Source organism: Arvicola amphibius, chromosome 7 (genome assembly GCF_903992535.2).
Source record: "Arvicola amphibius chromosome 7, mArvAmp1.2, whole genome shotgun sequence".
In the NCBI taxonomy this organism is placed as follows: Eukaryota; Metazoa; Chordata; class Mammalia; order Rodentia; family Cricetidae; genus Arvicola; species Arvicola amphibius.
In genome coordinates, this window is record NC_052053.1 from 119632535 (window position 1) to 119655893 (window position 23359).

Sequence of the window (23359 nt, forward strand, 5' to 3'; positions counted from 1 at the left end):
ATATAGCACTACAATAGTCTTACCATTAAACTACAACCCTCATAAATTTAACTGTATATTACAATCTGTAAATACAAGGATTTTGTATTTACCCATGTGATGAAGAACTCGTGGATCCATCATTTTGGCCATTTGTTGATTTAATTTTGCCATCTGTGACTGACTCACATTCTTAGACATATCACCACCTGATAAAACAAAAAAATTTAATTAGTTTATGATATGGCATAGAATATCATACAGTTTACTAATATTTTTCTCAATTACATCTTTTTGATGAAAAATACAAATTCTTTATAAAGGATCGTATGAAATGCTTTTCATTGGTGTTACTGCGTTAGTTCTGGTTGGACTGGAATTCACTGATAAGCCAGCAAAGACACAGATCCACCTGCCTCTGCTTCCTGAATAATGGGATCAAAGGTCTCCTGAGTGGTGGGATTAAAGGCATGGGCCATCATTACACAGATCAATTTAAGTATTTTATTTTACATTATAGAAACTAAATCAAAAGAGGGCTAGAATAGTGAAATGAATTCTTCAGAAAAGCAATATCCTTTTATTTTATACTATACATAGCAAAATAAATTCCAGCAGGAATAAAAAGACAAACAATAAATCTGAGCAAGATAAAGTTTGGTGGGATAGTGCCTACACAACATGCATGAAATTCTGGGTTTAGTGCCAGACCCACTCAATCAATCAAACAAAAAATGAGTAGAAGAAATACTAAGCTGATTCCTGTGGCATCAACACGGGAAAGACTGCATGAGTAAAAGAGATCAAAGGAAAAGATAAACAGGCATGGCTTATATTAAAATGTGTTTTTATTTGTTTGTTTGATTGACTAAGACAGGGTCTCTCTATGTAGCTTTGGTGTCCTAGAACTCTCTTTATAAACCAGGCTTACCTCTCCCTCCCTGAGTCTTGGGATCAAAGGAATACACTACTATTCCCTGCTTTGTTTTGTTTGTTGAGATAAGTCTTACTACACAGTCCTAACTGATGTGGAACTTGAAGATATCCTTCTGCCTCTTAACTGCTGGGATTGTAGACACTGTGCCCACTTGAAACTTTGGAGAGGAGGTGGTGGACTAGGGCTCAGAGCCTCAACATGCTAGTCAAGCACCCTACCTCTGAGCTACACCTCCAGCCCTAAAATAAAGTAAAATGAAAACCTTGGGACAGTCTTTGCAGATGAAAAGCAAGGATACTAAGATGTTATTACAGAGCGATAGGGAGGAAAAACTGAGGGACTGACCAAGGAAGAGGTGACTGACCAACAAAACTCTAATCAGTAGATGCACAAAGAAACAAACTTTTAAAAGCAGACAAGTCAGTTAAAGATCTAAGAGGCATGCAAGATACAAGCACTGCTAAAATAGGAGTCAGTGGTTAGACAGAGAGAGGGAAGGAGGGACAGAAAGGAGGAGGAGGGAAGGGAGAGAGAGAGGACAATACAATTCCTGCTGGTATTGTTCTGACACTTGCCCAGCTACTTAAGGAATTGCAGCTGGTCAAGAATGGTGGGAGTATGAGCATGTGATGTGATAGCCAACCCAGTTAATCAATATATTTTTTATATTTATTTATTATGTATACAATATTCTGTCTGTATGTATGCCTGCAGGCCAGAAGAGGGCACCAGACCTCATTACAGATGGTTGTGAGCCACCATGTGGTTGCTGGGAATTGAACTCAGAACCTTTGGAAGAGCAGGCAATGCTCTTAACCTCTGAGCCATCTCTCCAGCCCTAATCAATATATTTTGAAGAATGTTTGGCAAAATGGAAAATAATCAGTAGTTATATTGACTTTTGTTTCCAACAGCATTTGTTGGATTCTCTGAGGAATGAAAAGGAGTTCACTTTTTATATACTCTTACATTCTCTAAATATTCTATAGTATATATGTTTATTGGGGATAGGAACATGAGGGACTGAGATGGCTGAGTTGGGAGAGGGACAGAGAGGGAGAGCAATGAAAGAGATACTTTGATAGAGACAGCCATTATGGTCTTAGGGAGAAACCTGGTGCTAGGGAAATTCCCAGGAAACCACAACTAACACTCCTAACAATAGTGGAGACGGCGCCTGAACTGGCCTATCCTTATAATCACATTAGTGACTACACCGTCATCACAGAACCTTCATCCAATAACTGACAGAAGTAGATGCTGTGACCCACAGCCAAGCATTGGGCTGAGTGCTTGGAGTTCACTGAAGAGAGGGAGGAGGGATCATATGAGCAAGGAGGGGGTCAAGATCGAGATGGGGTAAACCACAAAGACAGCTGACCTGAGCTAATGGGAGCTCACAGACTATGGACTGAAAGCTAAGGAGTTTGCATGTGACCCAACTAGGCCCTCTGAGTGTGGGTGACAGTTGTGTGGCTTGATCTGTTTGTGGGGCCCATGGCACTGGGACCAGGACTTATCCCGGGTGCATGAACTGGCTTTTTGGAGTCCATTCCCTATGGTGGAATACCTTGCTCAGCTTTAACACAGGGGGGAGAGGTCCGATCCTGTCTCAACTTAGTATGCCTTGCTTTCCCTAAGGAGTGGATTGAGGGTGAAATGGGAGAAGGTGGTGGTGGAGGGCAGCAGAAGGGGAGGGAGGAAGAACTGAAGTTGGTATGTAAAATAAAAAAAGAAAATCTCATTTTCAATATTAATGTCTACCATCTTGATTATAAAAACAAGCAAGTCATGTATCACATAACTCCTGGTGGTTCTTGACTATAACATTAACTTCAGATTCCCTTTCCTCTTCAGTACTGGGATGGAACCTAGGAACTCAGACAGGCCCTACCACTGAGTTAAGCCCCAAACCCTACACAAAAAATTCAGCAATGACTTTTCTAATAATGCTTTGTGTTTTAACTTCATCTTTTAAGTGATAATCCGCATTTTCCCCTTACCTTTGAAAAGTCCTTTGATACCACCCATCTTTTTCACCATCTGTGCAAACTTGGTATACTGCGTCAGAAGCTCTTGGACATCTCTTGTTGATACACCTGACCCTCGGGCAACTCTCTGGATTCTGCCTGGTTGCTTACTAAAGACCTTGGCACCATCTGTACTGTCCAGTTCTGCAGATAAGGACCAAATAATTTCATTTACAAAAGATTATCATTTATTATCACAGTGGTCAAGCTCTCTGCCTCTGAGTTACACCTCCATTCCCAAAAATGGAAACATATTAGAAAATAGAAATGAAGTCAAATGAAACACTTGGGTTTCCTGGGTCCTAACAGAGGGTTCCTGTATGTTAGGCAAGCACTCCACCAACCCTCAGACATGGGGGAGGGTATGTGTGCGCACATATGCATGTATGAGCATGTGTTTATGTATACATATGTACAAATGAGTACTCTCTCAACTTATCTGTTTGACAGAGGGTCTCTCAATGACCCTAAAAACTTGCTGTTTTGGGTAGACTGGCTGAGCAGCAAGTTCCTTAGGGTCCTGTCTCCACTGCTCAGAGAAGGCAAAGGAACATACAGCCATGCCTGGCTTCTGTACAGATTCTGCGGTTTTGAAATTCAGTCATCTTGCCTCACAGCAAGTGCTCACCCCCTGAGCCATTTCCCCAGTCAGCTTCTTTTTACAGAGAGAAAGCGTCATTTCTTTGTGCATTATAAAAGATCTTACAAGGCCGGGCGATGGTAGCACACGCCTTTAATCCCAGCACTCGGGAGGAAGAGGCAGGCGGATCTCTGTGAGTTCGAGACCAGCCTGGTCTACAAGAGCTAGTTCCAGGACAGGCTCCAAAGCTACAGAGAAACCCTGTCTCGAAAAACAAAACAAAACAAAAAAAGATCTTACATACTGAACAATAAACACATAAATGGTCAAACCATAAAACAGATTTAACAAATGGTAATGTTTGTCATGTTTGCTTCTAATTTAAAATTTTAATATAAAATATATTTTAAAGTATTATAGCATTAGAATAAAAAGAACAAAGCAAACATATGTATTCTTCAACTATAACTTAAACAAAACACTCCTGAGAACTAACAGGCATGGTGGCATACACCTTTAATCCCACGATTCAGGAGGCAGAGGCAGGAGGATCTAAGTTTGAGGCCAGTTTGGTCTACACAGCAAGACCCAGGCCAGCTAGGGCTACATCGTAAGACCTAGCTTCAAAAGGAAGAAAACAATCTGAGGACTTTGGAAATTCTCTACCACAGTGTTTCACATATTTATTCTTTCTATGTCTTCCACATACCATGAGAATATGGCTTATTTCAAAAACAGAACAGAAACACTCACCTCAATTCAACCTATTAAACAGTTGCTAAATCCTAATTTACAAATTTAGATCTCATAAGCAAGTAGAAGACAGTGGAGTCTATGTATAATTAATGAAGAAATTCTTGTATTTTCTATAATGGAGAAATTAGAGCTGGTGATATTCTAATCCTTTTGTAGTGTACTCACAAGTCCCCTTTGGGTTTTTGATCATTCAAGATATAAGGTGCAGTTGTTCTGCCTTTATTTGTATGCAATGTAAGGAATGAGGTGGACTTCAGTCAAAATATCTACTTTAAGCTAAACATGGAAGGTAGCAGGCATACTCAGGAGGTTGAGGTAGGAGGATCACAAAGCTTGGTACATACAGCAAACCCTGTCATAAAAACAAACAAAAAAAAAGGGAGGGGATTCTATAGTGTAACTGTCTCAAAACAAAACAAGCAAAAACAAAGTAAAATAAACAGAACCCAGATAGAACAGAAAACACCTCTCAGTCTCCTTTTCTTTGTATCTCAGGCTGAGCTCAAACTGTGATCTTGTCTTGGCCTCTTGAGTAACAGAATTTTAGTCAGATGATATGCCTAGCCTAACACTCATAGCAGCCCTAACATTCCTTAACAAGCAGTCTAGATGGCTCAGCAGATAAAGCTGTTTGCTGCTAAGCCCAATAACCTGAATTTAACCCCTGAAATCCATATGGTAGAAGGAGAAACAACTTCTCCACGTTGTCCTCTGACCTCCACACATAAACCAAGTGCTACTTCCAGGCAATAAATAACTAAGTAAGATATTTTATGGGGTGGAGGATGGGGCAGCTGGACAGTGATAGTACACAGCTTTAATCAGCACTTGGGAGGCAGAGGTGGGCAGATCTCTGAGTTTGAGGCCAGTCTGGTCTACAGAGCAAGTTTCAGGACAATCAGGGAGGGCTACACAGAGAAAACTTATCTCAAAACATACAAACAAAAAACTGACCAAAAACTAAATAAAATTAAATTGGGGTAGGGGTAGCTAAGTGGTTAAGAGTACTGGTCGATTTTCCAGAAAACAAGGGTTTATTTCCCAGCACCACACAGAGGATCTCAAATACCTGTAATTCCAGTTTCAAGGACTCCAAAGCCCTCTCTGACCTCCCTGAGCACAGCACACATATTATGAACAAATATACAGGTAGGCAAAACACCCATACATATAAATAATTAAAAAAAAAATCAGTTTCCACTATTAAAAAAGTAGGTGGCCCCAGTCTTAGCAAGCCCAGTGACTGGCTAACAGCATAGGAAATACAGGCTGCAAAGTTACTAAAATCGGTCCAAGTACAGAGAAGCCAAGCCTGGTGGCACATGCTTTTAATCCTAGCACTCAGGAGCAGAAGGAGGAGATCTCTCTCAAATTTGAACCCAGTTTGGTCTACATAACAAGTTACAGCTAAGGCTACATCGTGAGACTGTCTCAAAAACAAAACAACAGTCGGGTGGTGGTGGCGCACGCCTTTAATCCCAGCACTCGGGAGGCAGAGGCAGGCGGATCTCTGTGAGTTCGAGGCCAGCCTGGTCTACAAGAGCTAGTTCCAGGACAGGCTCCAAAGCCACAGAGAAACCCTGTCTCAAAAAATCAAAAAAAAAAAAAAAACAAAAAAAAACAAAACAAAAACAAGAACTACAGAACAAATATATGAAATAGCAAAATTGAATCCAGGAGCAGAAGACACCCACACATGCAAACACTGATTTCTGCAAAGCACAGCAACGAAGGGCAGTGAGGCTAAGACTGTCTTCACGAACACAGTTGGGTCAATTGTCTCCCTACACAAACACACCTTTCTCAGAGCTCCTGATGCAGGAATGAAAGAAAAACGGGAGGACTTCTAGAAGACAATATTACAGAACATCTTATGACTCTCGAGGGAGAAAGAACGGTTACATCAGACATCTACAGTTTTCACGATGTTTCGGTTAACCTGACCTGTTCCTTTCTAGACTGTTTTTATTTGGTTTCTCTGAAACCAAGTGTTGCTTTCCATCTGCTGCTGACCTTGTACTTGCCACAGAGCCCAGGCTAGCTCGAGCTCATTCAAGGTCCTCCTACCTCAGTGCTAGCATTACAGGTGTGTCTATGTACCCAGTGTCTTGGCATTTTCCATTTTGATTAAGCTTGAGAATCAGTAGTACCAATCTCTACACACATGAAAATGATTTTTATTGAGACTTTATTATTTTTGTTTTTTTGAGGTAGGGTTTCCATGTACCTCAAGCTGGCTTGAAACTTAATTATGACCTTGAATTCCTATTCTTCCTGCCTCCCCCTCCCAAATACTGGGATCATAGACGTGCAAGACCCTGCCTAGAGACTGGGATTTTATTGAAACTAAAAATAAACTTGTGGTAATTGAATAATTAAGTAAAGAAGTATGTGTCACTTTGTTATAACTCTAATTAAAACATTTTTTTATTACATGTCAAACCAAAATATGTTTGTCTGACATTTCTGTACGTACTCCCTTGCCAGGCATAAAAAGAAGGCTTTCAATAAACAAACAAATAAAAATACAATCAAAAAAAAAAAAGGTTTTCAGATGTGGGAGAGCCATCATGTATCCTACAGACTGACTGAGGATAGCATCCCAAAAAACATGTTTAGGTTTGATCCCAGCCTCTCTACCATCCAGTGACCTTGAAAGTTTTTTTTTTAAAAAAATATTTATTTATTTATTATGCATACAATATTCTGTCTGTGTGTATTCCTGCAGGCCAGAAGAGGGCAATAGACCTCATTACAGATGGTTGTGAGCTACCATGTGGTTGTCGGGAATTGAACTCAGGACCTTTGGAAGAGCAGTCAGCGCTCTTAACCACTGAGCCATCTCTCCAGCCCCATCCTTGACAGTTTTTTACTCAGCATGATTAAACTTAGTTTCTTTTCCTGGAAAAGATAGATGATAGTGAACTATCCCCACTTAAGAGCTGTGATGATTAAATGGTTTACATTTTAAAGGTACACATCAGGAATGAAAGAGAATAAAAAAAAACCCACTGAGTTTATTTATTTATAAATGGCTTTTTTTTTTCAAGATTTACTTATTTATGTACTTTATGTATAGAGGTGTTTTGTCTGTACTTACAACTGCACACCAGAAGAATAAACCAGGTCCCGGGGCTGGAGAGATGGCTCAGTGGTTAAGAGCACTGACTGCTCTTCCCAGAGGACCCAGGTTCAATTTCCAGCACCCACATGACAGCTCACAACAGTCTGAAGATCCAGTTCCAGGGGATCTGACACTTCACACCAATGCACATAAAATAAAAGTTAAATAAACCATAAAAAATTTAATAAAATAAAATAAACCAGGTCCCACAAGACTGCAGTTATAGATGGCTGTGAGCCACCATGTGGGTACTGGAAATTGAATGCAGGATGTCTGGAAGAACAGTCAGTGCTGCTGAGCCATCCCTCCAGGCCCTGATTATTTTGAGACAGGAACTCACCAATGTATCGCTCACCAGCCTAGAACTTGCTATGTAGACCAGGCTGGCCTCAAACTCAGAGTTCCACCTGCCTTTGCCTTTCAAGTGTCTAGGTTAAAGGAGTGCACCACCATACCCAGCCAACATTTAATGTTTTTAAGTCTGGGATTCTCTCAAAATTGACTCTAATTTTCCCCATTTATTTCTATCAACGTGATGGAAACATACACTTCTTTCTCTGGAACTCACTTAGAGCAGTGTTGTATTTTGAATTTCTTTCAATGATCAATCAGTCCAGTGATCACAACCCTTTAAGACAGTGCTCACAAGTTACTTCAGATCTACCTAAAAATAAGCTTTTGACCTAAGTTTCTTCCATCCTGCCAACAAGAAAATATGAAACTCTAAACTTGCTGACACTCAGAATACTACCCCCCCCCTCCCCCGGTCATCTACTCTCTTCCCTTGCTGATCTCAGAATACTGCCCTCAGTCACCTACTCTCCTACCTTGGTCATTCATGCTATCCATTATTGTCATCAGTTTCTTCAGTCTTGCCATTGACTCTTGCTCGTTTCCTTTGCTCATAAAATCTGTTCCAAAACCTGGAATCATCCCCTAAAACAGATTTAAACAGTTATCAATGACTTAATACTGCTCAAAATGTCACTATTTAAATTTGAAATTAATTCTTAAAAGATACATTTTACCCAAATGATTTATGCAAGTATAACTGTTCTTACAAATTGTAATAAAAAGATAAAGTATATCATATAAACTCATGAGAGCGTCATAATGAAATCCACTATTTTAACAATCGATACACACTAATAAGGCTCTTCTGTTATAGCCATGCCTGCTGCACTGCAGTGCATTAAACTTGCTTTCTTTGTACAAATAAAATGAACACAAAAACATATAAAGAAATTTTAGAAACATTCAAAGATAACTAACCAAGATCTGACTGAACGGGCCCATTTTCATGATATTCTGAAATTGTTCATACATGTCTCGCAATGTAAACTGACCTGAAATGCAATATAAATAATTCAGAGATAGTAGAAAATGTACATTTCCATTCAATAAAACTAGTATTTTCCTTAATCATGAATTCATCTTGAAGCATATTATCCAATCAACAAGCATTCACGGCACAGCTACTGTGTGGAAGTCAGGATGAATGTGCTGCAAGGAGCAATGAGCACATGGACAGGCACGCTAGGCAGACGTATACAAATAAACAGAAAGGTAGAAACAAGGCAAACTACACCTGCTAAAATGGCTACAACTAAAAGGCTTGGACACAGCAAACACTAATGAGAATACAGAACATGTAAAATTCCTATGCATTATCAGCAAGAATATAAAATAGTGAAAATGATTTGTAAGATTTAAATTGGACAGACAGAGGACAAAATAGTACTCAAATAATGCCAGGAGTGATGACACATGCCTTTAAACCCAGCAGAGGCAGCTGGATCCTGTGAGTTTGACAACAGCTTGGTCTACGTAGAGTTTTAGAACAGCCAAGGCTACATAGAGTCCCTGTATGAAAAAAACTAGGGTTTCATTAATGACTATAAAAATATTTTGTTGATGGGCATGGTAGCTCACACCTGTGATCTCTACACTCAGAAGGCCTAGGAGAGAACATTCCAGTTTATAGCTAGCCAGGACTAGAAAGGAAGATTCTGTCTCAAAACCAAAACCAAATTCTGTGGACTGGTGAGATGGCTCAGTGGATGAGGTACTTGCCATGCAAACTCATGACCTGAGCTCAATCCCTGGAAACCAGAAAAGGTGGAGGCAGAGAACTTATCAGTTGTCCTCTAATCTCCAGATACATGCCACAGCATGCTACTCATATATCTCACACACACGTGCATACACTAATAATGATAACAACAACAACAATAATAATAAACTAAGGGAGAAATCATGCTGTGTAAAATAAACTGGCTCAGTGACCAAGAGTGCTTGCTGTCCTGCTGTAAGGATGAGAATTTAGAGTCCAGCATTCATTTTGGCCATTCATAAAGAAGTGGAACCATCTAGATGACTCAGTGGGTAAAGACGCTTGCCACCAAACCTAACAAGCTGAGTTTGATCCCCAGAATCCACATAAAGGAAGGAGAGAAGGGACTACAGCAAGTTATCCTCTGACCTCCACACATGTGTGTGACTTGACATGTGTAAGTATACACACACAAATTTTGATTTGTAAAATGAAATAAGTGACCACTGAACAAACAGAAAACTTATACAACAGAATCAAGTGAAAGCTTTGAAATTAGAAAAACCAGGTAACAACTGTCAAATATTAACAACTGGAGAACATGAAAGCTATCATTAGGAAATTAGGTAGAGCTGGTGACCTCAGAATGGGCAAAACATTAGGAACAAAACAAAAATGCCTCAGAGGCCTAAAGAGTCAGAACAGACAAACTGCAGTATACAGAAGCAGAACTAGGGCACTGCTTCACAATGGAAGAAGGGCCTGGCATGGTGCACACCTCTAATCCCAGAATTTAGGAGGCAGGCGTATCTGAGCCCAGCTTAGCCTATGTAACAAGTTGTAGGACAGCCAGGGGCACATTGTGAGACCCTGTCTCAAAAGAAAACACGAAACAAAACAAAAAAACAAAACAACACACAAAATGAAAGAAGGGAAAGAAATCAAGACGAGGGATAATTTCAGCCACTGAACCCACAGTTACTGAAGACCTGTGTGTCAGACACTGAGCAAGGTACTATGAACATGAAAGATGAAGAACACAGTTATGAACCTTACCTTCACCTTCAAGCAGGGAAGATAAGTATCAAATGATTGTAATGGATGACAATAATTATAAAGTACAGACCAACCCAGCTACAAGACCCCATGTCAAAATATAAATGTACTAAGTGTATACTGAATTCTCAACTGTTTTTGTTTCAAGAATGAAAATCAAACTTTCTATTTTAATTTTCAGCTAATTTGATCATAAGATAAAACTAATTTCAGCAGCTGTTCAGATGCCCAAGAATTAAAATGATTTGCGTATAAATCATCTAAAATAAGCATGTGACCTTTTCTTGGAGACAGAGCTCTGAATAACCTAGAAGTCACTTTGTAGACCAGGCTATCCTGGAACTCAAAGAGATTAAAGGTAAAAGCCACTATGCCGAGCTTAAAAATGTATTTGAAAACATTGATTCTAACAATAGACATTATCATTTCCAATAGTTAACAGCAAATTTATCAAAAGATGCGCTGGGAAAATGTTTCAGTGGGTAAAGGGGCTTTCTTGCAAGCCCAGTGACCCAAATTCAATCCCTGGAACCATATAGAGGTGGAAAAGAACAGCTTCACCCAGGTTACCCTCTAACTTCTTCATGAGTGCTGTGGGACATGTGCTACGCCCAAGGGAAAGTACACTAGTGCACATCTGTAACCAAAGCAGAAACAGGAGGATCAGACGTCCAAAGCGAGCTTGACCTGTACAGTAAGATCTCTCTCAGGAAACTAGCGGGCTGGGAGGCAGACAGCGGTAAAGCACTTGGCTAGCATGCACAAAGGCCTGGGTTAAAATCTCAGCACCACAAAAAAAGGAAAAACAAACAACAACAACAACAAAGAAATGAAAGAGAAAATATTTGAGATCAAATGCGTGTTGTGCTACAAATGTACCATGCTTCAGCTTCTCTATAAGTGCCTCGTTGTCGTCCAGCTTCAACTCGTTGACTTTATCTATCAGTCCTTCAATGTCACCCATACCTGTAAGACACCAAAAAGAAAAATGAGCAGCTAATAATATACTCACCTTCACATTATACAAAATATACTCACACATGTAATAGTTTTGCAAGGTTAGTTAAACACTCTTACTGTATTTTATATGAAAAAAAATTGGTGCTAAGGAGGAAGCAAAGGCATAAATCAGGGAACCTCCTAATTCCATGATCTATAACTATACCACTTCAAGACGTCAGAAAAGTTTTACTATCGTTACAACTTCTATTACTATAACTGCATATTTCTGCATTGTGTGCTCAAATTCTTCCCAAAAAGCCTGCATTCAACAACTTATTTTATCATCCTAACCACAGAAAATAAGAGGATAGAGGGCTGGGGATGCAGCTCAGTAGCACGAAAGGCTCGGCTTTTGATCCCCAGCACTTTAACAAAGAATGAAAAGTAAGACAGAGGTTAGGATGGTAAGACACAGAAGGAAATGGCCATCTGAAGCTAGTTATTAAGTATGGTATTAAAACCCTAATTGGCTCTATGATCCATACTATCTCAGAGATGGCTCTCTAATCCCACACTGTACTCACCAAGAAGTTTGCTGATAAAAGGCTGTGTTTTGAAAGGTTCAAAGTCATCTATATGTTCCCCTGTACCAATGAAAATAATTGGACTTTTTGTGGCAGCAACTCTACACAGAAAAAAAAAAATAATAACCTCAAAAAAGAAAACAAATATCCAGATTTTTCAAAGATAACAGACAAAAGGTATAAAACTTAAATTTCCTTTTATTAGTTAGAACTATACGAGACAGGCTCTCCAAAAATCTACTCCTACTTAATTCTCTTTTACAGATCACATCAATTCATTACTAAAATCTTCTTAAAAACCAGAATAAGAAACTCATAAATAGCACACATACACACGATTGCCAAGGCATAGAACAAATGATTTACAGGGCAACCACAACAAGTGTGACTTCGACTGATACTCACGCACTGAGAGCACCACCTCCTTTAGCGTGACCATCAAGTTTTGTCACTATTACTGAAGCTACATCTACTTTATCTTTAAAAGCCTTTGCCTGGGCTTCACAAGCTTGTCCAATGGACGCATCCATCACATACACAATGTTATCCGGTTGCTAGAAAGAACAAATGAAAGAGACTTGCTTTTATTGATGTTAAGAAAAGATTACATAAGTGTGTACAGAATGTTTACAATAAATATCATTTAATAAATACTGACTGAGGGAGCACCGTGAATTAAGTAACATACAGGTCTGGAGCTGAGACCTGAATAAAGAAGAAAAGTTGCCTGCAGGTGCTGGTGCACGCCTTTAACCCCAGCACTTGGGAGGCAGAGGCAGTTCAAGAACAAGTTCTCTGAGTTCAAGGTCAGGCTGGTCTACAGAGCCAGTTCTAGAACAGCCAGGGCTAGCTGGGGTCTGTTTCAAAAATGAGAGTGGGGGAGGGAGGAAGGAAGGGAAGGATAGAGAAAGAAAAGAGAAATGAGGAGAACAAGAGAAAGAAAGAGGAAGAGGAAGAATAGGAGGTGGTTATGCAAACATAGTCATGAATGACACTGAAGGTAAATGAACAGTAAAAGTAAATCAGAACAAGAACAAAGCAGAAGGGTGTATCCCGAAAACAATCAATAACGTACTGAGGCTAAGTCCCTTAGATCTGCTCCCATTCGTCAAAATAAGAGTAGCACTAAAAAGACGCATTAGTACCAATCACTAACCAAAGAATTATTGACAACATTCCAATGGCCAAATATGAGTTTCTAAGGTATGCAACAGGTGTTGAACTACTTCTTACCCCTACATTATTTCCATAATTTTTTGTTTTAGTGTGAAGGTTTGAGTAAGAATGGCCCCCAAGCCGGGCGGTGGTGGTGCACGCCTTTAATCCCAGCACTCGGGAGGCAGAGGCAGACGGATCTCTGTGAGTTCGAGGCCAGCCTGGTCTACAAGAGCTAGCTCCAGGACAGGCTCCAAAGCCACAAGAAAACTCTGTCTTGAAAAACCAAAAAAAAAAAAAAAAAAAAAAAAAAAAAAAAAAAAAAAAAAAAAAAAAAAAAAAAAAAAAAAAAAAAAAAAAAGAATGGCCCCCAAAGCCTCATATATTTGGGAAAGATTAGTAGGTGTGGCCATGGCGGAGTAGGCATAGCCTTGTTGAAGTGCCAGGCCTAGATCTTCTGCTGCCTGCAGATCTGGATGTAGAATTCTCAGCTACTTCTCCAGTACCATATCTGCCTGTGTGCCACAATATTCCCCACCATGGTAATAATGGACTCTGAAATTGTAAGCCAGTCACAATTATGCTTTCTTTTATAAGAGTTGCTTTGGTCATGTTGTCTCTTTCATAGCAAAAAAAAAAAAAAAAAGCAGTGATTAATGCACAGGGTCTAGGCCTTGGTAGGCCTAGAGCTAGATAATGTTATCAGGCTGGCTTTGAACTCTAAGAGATCCATCTGTGCTCCCCAAGTACTAGGATAAAAGGCATGTGCCACTACATCCAGCTCCATCTTTGAAGAGTTTTAAAGAAGACATTAAATGACAATATTAAGGTTTCATTTTGAAAAATCTTCAAGGGCTGGAGAGATGGCTCAGAGGTTAAGAGCGTTGCCTGCTCTTCCAAAGGTCCTGAGTTCAATTCCCAGCAACCACATGGTGGCTCACAACCATCTGTAATGAGGTCTGGTGCCCTCTTCTGGCCTGTAGGCATACACACAGACAGAATATTGTATACATAATAAATAAATATTTAAAAAAAAAAAAAAGAAAAATCTTCAAAATTATTGTTTCTACTGAATTTAGGTAATGAGAAAAATCAACAAATATTTAAGGTTAATTCTTAATTTTTCGTTATTATTTTTCTATACTGAAGACCAAAAATGATGACATTAAGTCCCTAACACAGTTATAGGTCCCCAAAGCAGAAATAATTACTCAATTTATTTCTTATAGGCAAGAAGTAGCTTATATTCACTAAACACTCAATCAGATTTCATAGTTAAATTGACTGAAGTCCTTTAAATGGTGTTCTGTGGAAAGCTACTTACTATAGCATTAGAAACTTGAAGCATTTCTTCAAACAAAGAATCTTCTTGTTTGTGCCGACCACTTGTATCAACAATAATAATTTCAAAATTTTCATTTTTGAATTTCTCCACTCCTTCAGAAGCAATGATGACAGGATCCATTTCTGTATAGCTATTAAACATGAAACAAATGACTTCAACAACACTAAAATGGGAAAACATCCAAATACTGTTTACTTGAAAATTGTCAGTTTACCTATAATCTACTCTGAAAAAGTGAAAATATATTTTCGATTTAAAAGAAATTCCTAGTAAGTAAAATCACAGAAGCCATTTCTTTGGCATGAGGCAACACTAAGCTTTCCTACAAAGGTATGCATAATTCTAATGCATGTTTTTTTTCTGAATTGCTTCCTTAATGCTTTAATGTCCTCTTTAATAAGAGAAGTCATGCTACAAATCATATTATGCCTGTCTCTCCATTTAATAACATTTTGGTATCATTTTATGAAGTTATTAAATTGTATAGCACCCCATCAGATGACATCATCATTTACTATGTACATTGAAGTTGGTATGTTCATATTAAAGACAGGGAACAAAATAAATACTTCTAAAAACAGAGAAAGAGGGAAGGAAGAAAGAGAGGGAGGGCGGGTGGGCAGGAAGATGGCAGGCAGACAGGAGGAAGAGAATGGGAAGAAGGAACGAATGAACAGGAGCTAGAGAGACAGCACAGCACTTAAGAGCTCTGGCTGCTCTTCCAGAAAACCTGGATTCAGTTCCCAGCACCAAAAAGCAGGGCTCACAACCACGTTTTCCTCCAGTCCCTCTTCTAGACTGCAAGGGCACAGGGCAGGCACACATGTGGTACACAGGCATATATGCAAGCAAAACACCCACACACAGAATAAAAAAAATTAAAGCCAAAATGACAGCTATTAGCATTACTAAACATTATGTAATCATTCATTCATTCATTCATTCATTCATTTTGGTTTTTCAAGACAGGGTTTCTCTGTAGCTTTGGAGCCTGTCCTGGAACTAGGTCTTGTAGACCAGGCTGGTCTCGAACTCTCAGAGATCCGCCTGTCTCTGCCCTCCAAGTGCTGGGGTTAAAGGTGTGCACCACCACTGCCCGGCGCCTTTTTTGGTTTTTAAAGACAGGGTTTTTCTATGTAACGGCCCTGGCTGTCCTGAAACTTGCTTTGTACACCAGGCTAGCTCTGAACTCACAGACATCTGCCTGTCTGCCTCCCAAGTGCTGGGATTAAAAGTACACGCTGCCACCTCAGATTATAGCCATACAACTAAAATTTGTAAGGTATAAGAAAACATGATCAAAGATCTTTATAGAAAGGGACATTGAGCCAGTGGTGGTGATGTATATTTTTAATCCCAGCACTTGGGAAGCAAGGCAGGTGGATCTCTGAGTTTGAGGCCAGCCTGATCTGAGTTTCAGGACAGCAAAGGCTCGAAAAACCAAACAAAAAAGTGACAATAAGTACATATATACAGATAGTAGGTTACATTAAAAAAATTGCAGTAATTATCATTCTAAAATTAAATTACTCTAACAAATGGTTCTTCTTATTATTATAAGCACACCACTGTACTTGTTTTGTTGTGTGTACTTATATATGTGACATATATAAGCATGAATAAACCATGGTGCACCTGGGGAGTCACAGGACAAACAGATGCTCTTTCTGCTATCAAGTCCCTGCAGATGGAACGCATGTACCAGTCTTGCTGACAGGCACATTACCTGCTGAGCCACCTCCTCAGTCCTCTCTGTAGTCGTCTGAGTGAGGATCGGTTTTTTGGGGGGAGGGGGTTGTTGTTTTAATTTTTGCTCTTCTTCTTCTTCTTTTCTTTATGGAACTAGGTATTAAATTCAGGGCCTTGTATATCCTAGGCAAGTACTCATCCCATAAGCTACATGTACCATTCCCATTTGATGAGTTTTGATAAATTTATGCAATCCATACAACCATTGTTGTAGGACTCAAAGTACCAAGAAGTTGTGCTGACTAATTTTACGTCAACTTGACACAAGCTAGAATTATCTAATAGAACCTCAACTGAGAAAATGACTCCATAAGATCACTGGGCTGGCGGGCCTGGGTTCTGTGAGAAAGCAGGATGAACAATCCAGTAAGCAACACCCTTCACAGCCTCTACATCAGCTCCTGCCTCCAGGTTCCTGTCCTGTTTGAGTTTCTGTCTTGACTTCCTTCAATAATCGACTACAATTTGGAAGTGTAAGTCAAATAAACCCTTTCCTCCCCAAAATGCTTTAGGTCATGGTGTTTCCTCATAGAAACTGTAACCCTAACTAAGACAGCAGACTCATTTTAATTTAAAATAATCTATATTCCTATAAATATCTGTATGGAAATAATAAAAAGCATTAAAAGTGCTAATTAGGTATGTTAATATATACTTCAAATTTTTAGTTCTTTAAAAATAGTCTTATTTGTAGGTGTATGTACATACACACACACATGTAAGCACACCCACCCATAGATGTGCCACAGTACATATGTGGACGTCTAGGAATACCTTCCAAAGGTGGTTTTCTCCTTCCACCATGCTTCTGGGAGTCAAACTCAGGGTGTCAGGCCCCTACTACATGGAGTTAAGTGATAAAGAATTTCAAGAATATATTCCCTAGCATATATTAATGAGGATGCTTCAGATGTCTTAAATAAAAAAGAAAGGAAGCCATGTATGGTGGCACACACCTTGTGAGCTGAGACAGTCAGAGGCCAGCCAGGTCAGACTGGACTACAACTGAGACTGAGCTGCAAAAAGTCAAAAAAATAAAAATAAAAAATTAGTAACCTACCTTCCATAGAATGGAATTCTTGCTTTGGTGGCATTCTGTTTTAGCTGGTCAAACGCTCCTAAGAGATAAAGAGTTAATGAAGCCTCAAATTGACAATAAAAATTACAAAAAAAAAGAGGAAGAAAAAAAATTGAATTTCAAAACACTACCTGCTCTGAATGTATCTGCACATATCAAACAAGTCTTCCAACCTTTTCTCTGGTAATAATATGCTAACTGGGAAAGGAAGATTAAAAATAAAGCATCAAAAAACAAATCATTGTATATAAAACTTCTTTTGTTTAATTTTAATTTATCCAAGGAGTAAAGTAAAATTGCTCATAATTCTCTTGAATGTAGTATTAAGTATTTTGAGGTGCAGCAAAAGTTCTGAAGAGTTTTAAAGTCTAATTCTCACTCAATGAATGTAAGCTGGTAAAGCAGCAACAATCACTGTTAGACAGCCATCACCCCTGCCCTCAAACTGTAACATGGCTAAAGCTTGTCAGGGAGAGAAAATAATCTAGCAACCAAGTTGGGGAACCCAGTCATAGGAAAGGGTCAATGAATGGAAAATTAACATAAGGATATGTAAGATAAAGGGCTGTACCATACACAGTGGGACACTCAAAGGGGAATTTCATATCTAAAGAGAAAGTAAATTTCCTTGCTTTCTTCAATTAAAAAGAAATTATTGTGTGCACACAAGCTCTCCTCCTCCACCCTCTCTTTCATCGTGTGGCTGTGGAAGGTCTGGAAGGAACTAGAGAACAGGCTGCCCTCAGCACATGAGACCCCCACCTGCCTCTTCCTCCACTACATCTGGACACACTTGACACTCTTTTCTTTCTGCTTTGTTTTTCACGAGAGGGTTTCTCTGTGTAACAGCCCTGGGCATCCTGGCACTGGCTCTGTAGACCAGGCTGGCCTCCAACTCACAGAGATCCTCCTGCCTCTGCCTCCCGAGTGCTGGGATTAAAAGAATGTGCCACCACTCAGCCACACTTACATTCTTTAAGGACAGGAATTTTCTTTTTAAAAAAAAAAAAACCAAAATTAACATTATGTTTCATAGTTTGAGAGGGTCTCATATAGCTAAGGCTGACCTCAACTCATTATGTAGCTGAGGATGACCTTGAATTCCAGATCCTCCCACCTCCACAAGTGTCTGGAGCTACAGGTGTGCATCACCACACCTGGGTTAGAAGTCTAACATTCTGACAAATATCATAGAAGACTATAGGACTCCACTTTATGTCCTATAAAAATATTACAAAAGCAGAGGAGATACATAGAGTAACAAAATAAAACAACAATATATAGCTCAGCCTTAAAATAAAACTTCATACAAATATATCTTCCATATGTCATTTTTCAGGTGTATTTACCTTCGAGCATGTTGTCGTTTTACCACTCCCTTGCAATCCAACAAACATGATAACATTCTGCTTTCCTTTAGTCGGTGTCCATGCTTTAACTCCAGGATCTACAAGCTATATACCAAAAAAAAAAAAAATGTCGGACCAACAAGACAGGCAAAATCCCATAACATTAAATTATAAACATTAAGCTAAGGATGTTCCCATTTTATCGAAGCCACCATAATCCCAACATTCTTAGGCAACTCTAGGAGTCCACAGCATGCAGAGTGAAATTTAAGAGTTTTACAAAATATTGCGGTGCTGAAGTCATTCTCAGGCCTTTAAGATCAAAGCAACTAGAGATAAGAAGCTCATCTGCATCATATATCTGTAGCACAACACAAATGCAAAACAAATGCACCTGTACACCCCATATAAATTCAAATTTGGGGACCAGTGAAATGGCTCAACAGGTAAAGATGATTATCAAACTTGACAACTCAGTTTAATCCCCAGGATGGAGGGAAACAGCCAACTCCCTTAAGTTTTTTAAATGGTACAACAGTTGCCAGACAGACAGACAGACACACACACACAAATAAGTGTAGTTTAAAAAATTTCTCATAATATATAAAATAAAATATTTTATTATTTAGCCTCTATACATTTTTATTACCCAAACATTATCATTTCAGCATGCAATCTATATGAGATTTTATATTTTCTTTTCTCATAGACCATATCTTCAAATTCAGCCAGTATATACATATTTTGTAAATATTTTTTAAGGACTTATTCATTTATTATGTATACAGTGCTCTGCCTGCATTCATGCCTCCACACCAAAAGAGGGCACCAGATCTTATGATAGATGATTGTGAGATACCATGTGGTGAATTGAACTCAGGACCTCTGGAAGAACAGCCAGTGCTCTTAACCTCTCAGCCATATCTCTCCAGCCCCCTTGTCTTTCCTTTTAAATTTAAAAAAAAAAAAAAAAAAAGGTGCTTGGAGGTGGTAGTTTACACCTTTAATCCCAGCATTCGGGAGGGCAGAGGGAAGAGAATCTGTGAATTCGAGGCCAGCCTTGTCTACAGGCTGATTTCCAGGACAGCCAGGGCAACCTAGAGAACGTTTAATTAAATGAAAAGCTAATTCTGGTAGTAGGGATGGAACCTAGGGCTTCATATAGCAAGGCGGGCAGTCTGTCATTGATGTTTATCACCATCTCCCTCTTAGTATGTATTTTTTGTCAAATAACTTTATAATTTAGTCTAGACACATTACAAATGCTCAATAACCATGTGTCTAGAGGCTTCCATATTGGTAATCATCTTCAATTTGATAAACGTGTATAAGAAGCAAAATAATAAATGGCACATGAAGATACCTTCTAATTCAAATATTAAATTTTCCAATGCCAAAAGATCTAAAGAAAGCAAGGGAGAAAAATAGAATTTTACAACAATGGGTTAGTAAGAAAGTCACACAAGAACAGTTCCCATACAAATACAAGGCTTATCTTCTGTTTCATTTTTGAGAGTCTCATGTTACCTAGCTTGGTCTTGAATTCACTAGGTAGCTGAGGCTAGACAAAAATTTCTGGTCCTCCTCCTCCTCCTCCTCCTCCTATCTCTTGAAGTCCCTGATTTATTATGTCATTATTATTATTATTATTATTGTTATAGACATGTGCTACTATGCTTTCTAAGTGTAAGGCATTCTAAACATTTGTTCAAAAACAATTCAAATTTAAGTACATTGGAAGCCTGAAATAGTTATTTGCATGATAACTACATAATCACTGTTAATAATCTCAACCAGATGTTTACAAAATAAACCATCATTACCATTATTATTTGTCTTAGATGAGCTCTCATTCTGTAACCTAGACTGATTTGAAACTCACTACGTAACCCAGGGTGCCTTAGAACTCCTGCTACAGCGTCTCAGTGCTAGGATTACAGGGTGAACTGCCAACCCTGGTGTAAATAAACCTTTAGTGGAAGACAGCTATGGCCATTCATTTACTACCTTTGCATTCCAAAAGCAGAGTTGAAGAGCTGCCATAGAGACTACGTGGTTCAGGATATCTAAACCCCTTGAGGAGGTCTGCACGCTCATCTAGACAACACCATCAAGGTATCATACATGAGTTTCAGGGAAGACTGGTGAAGAGAAGGGAAAACAAATCAAAACACTCTTATCCCTTTTCCAAACATGTTAACAACTTTGGAAAATTTCTAAAATGGGCAAAATCTGACTTAAAACAAATCCACTTCCCTTTCTCCTATATCTTTTCAGTATAGAAGGCTGCCCTGCATTCACCTCTATTCTATATACCTCATGGCAAAATAACTCAACTGTCTATTATTACTGGACAGTTTAAAAATCTATCTTTCCCTCCTCCTACACTCTGAAACGAGTCTCCAACCTTCTAGTATGAAAATTCCTTTAACACCTCATTTGTAAGGGTAGCTGCAATGTGCAATCTGAAGCTGTATAAACCTCAGGTCTGCTGTACTGGAACTGACTACCTACTTAGCATAAATATTACCCATCCTAGTGCATGATTCTGTAACACCATGCCTTTTGTCACTTTAAACACTAGTTTATTGAGTTATGTAAATCTCACATTATTATTCAGTAATGAAGTGAATCAAACATTAAAAATCTTGACTTTTCTGCTGGGTGGTAATGGCACATGCCTTTAATCCCAGTACTTGGGAGGTAGAGGCAGGCAGATCTCTGTGAGTTCAAGGCCAGCCTGGTCTACAGAGGGGGTTCCGTGACAGACAGGGCTGTTACACAAGAAACTCTGTCTCAACAAAAGGGGGTGGGGGCAGGGGAGGTGCTGAGAGATGGCTCAGTGGCTAAGAGCACTGGCTGTTCTTCCTGAGGTCTTGAGTTCAATTCCCAACAACCACATGGTGGGTCACGGCCATCTATATGAGATCTGGTATCCTCTTCTGACCTGCAGGCATACATGCAGGCAGAACACTATATACATAATAAATAAATGAAATACTTAAAAAAGATAAAAAAATAAAGAATAAAAAAATCAGTACTAATTTCACCAGGAAAAAAAATCCATCAGGATTCTTTCAAATTCATGTTAGAGTTACAGCTTCTATTTTTTTTTTTTTTTTTGGTATGGTGTTAGAGATTCAAAGTAGGGTCCCCTAGTTCATATACTTTCACAGATAATTTCATTTTGAATTTTATCACCAGCTGCAATATTGTCAGCTGGAAATTTTAAATTTTAAGGAAAATTTATTTTCCTTAAAGTGACAAGTTCATTTCACTTTGGGAAATAATTCTGCCAAACGTCAGAATAACCAGATTATATACCTATTTCTCATTCACACAAAACGGTGCTCTATGAAAGCAGAACTTTAGTTTGCAACTGAGCTGAGCTTTAAGAGGATTTAAGAGTACAGCACCGAACTTTACATGCACTTCCCACTTCATCCACAGCACCATAAATAGATATACACATAGTCAATAGTCACAATTTAGCACAATTAATATCTACTGCTTTGGAAGGATTTCATTAAGTGAAAGCTGGCATTTTAAGTGCTTACTGGTAAAGTGTACAGTCACTAATAATACAGTTTGGCTGGTATTACTGTCTTTTTGTTTATTGTTTGTGACAGCCTCAATATGTGGCCTGACTGGACTCAAATTCATAGAGATTCACCTGCCTCTGCCTTCCTGTTTTATTTAAAACTTGTTCAGTAAAATAGACAGCTTAGCAATCTGACACGATGTCTAAGAATGGAAGAAAATGTAGAGCAGGGTTCCTCTGCTCAACAGATCTAGGGAGGAAGCAATGGGACTAAGGGCATGTGCCACCATGATTAGCTGGTGTTACTGTCTTTATTCACAACAGCAAGCTATCATGTTGCAGAATATCCAATCATACCATGAACCCCAAGATTGTGTTATTTACTGGAAAACCTGTTTCTAATTGTGGCATGGCTCAGCTCTAGCACACACCTTTAATCTAAGAGCTTTCTGCTTGAATATTGTAAACAGGATTAAATAAAGTCGACCATAGGTGAAGAGGCGGAGCAAGCAACCAGTAGACAAGTGAACACAGAATTGTTAAGAAGAAAACCACAGCGAATTGGGGGTGAGGGGGGGTCAGGAGGACTAAGGAGCAAGAGACACACAGAAAGTAGAAGGGAGGAACAAGCAGCTTGAGATGCTGCAGGAAAAAAGAGGTGGTTTCTGGAAAGTTGGCTGAAGAACGTAAGCTGGGCACTATCTCTGCCTCTCTGAGCTAGCAGGCTTATACTCCAGCATCTAGCTCCAAAGTCTTTACTGGTTAAATCAAACAACTGAGATTTTGTTTAAAACAACAGTTAGGCTGTATAAAAAGGCAAAGAGCAGAAGCTGAGGCACTGCTCAATGACACAGCATGTGTTTAACATGTGCGAGTTCCTAAATTCAATCCCCAGCAGGTCACACTAGAGTAAATAATGCTTTAGTATTACTGTGAAACAGTTAACAGTTTTAACTTTAGGCCATAAGCTTCTCTGAGATAAGAACCAGTGTGATCTCTGCTGTCCACCTGCCATACTACCTAGAATAAAAAAGCTACAACAAATGCTTCCCAAATTTAGTTCTTGATGCTCCAGAGTTGAGCATAATTCTTACAAAGGAC

The 23359-nt window shown here is 39.1% G+C and overlaps 1 protein-coding gene across 2 annotated transcripts in view; it reads right to left on the minus strand.

Annotated features, from left to right (window-relative positions):
• The window catches only part of LOC119818531 (signal recognition particle 54 kDa protein), a 67420-nt gene that overhangs the window by 30240 nt on the left and 13821 nt on the right, over window positions 1-23359 (minus strand). For both annotated transcript variants that reach the window (XM_038335997.1, XM_038335993.2), the window contains exons 5-15: window positions 18718-18822; window positions 17500-17566; window positions 17351-17408; window positions 14521-14671; window positions 12447-12595; window positions 12042-12142; window positions 11395-11481; window positions 8679-8752; window positions 8234-8342; window positions 2920-3090; window positions 93-188 (exon numbers count right to left, since the gene is read on the minus strand). In XM_038335997.1, coding sequence (XP_038191925.1) covers window positions 93-188; window positions 2920-3090; window positions 8234-8342; window positions 8679-8752; window positions 11395-11481; window positions 12042-12142; window positions 12447-12595; window positions 14521-14671; window positions 17351-17408; window positions 17500-17566; window positions 18718-18822 — 1168 coding nt within the window. The remainder of the gene's footprint in view (window positions 1-92; window positions 189-2919; window positions 3091-8233; window positions 8343-8678; window positions 8753-11394; window positions 11482-12041; window positions 12143-12446; window positions 12596-14520; window positions 14672-17350; window positions 17409-17499; window positions 17567-18717; window positions 18823-23359) is intronic.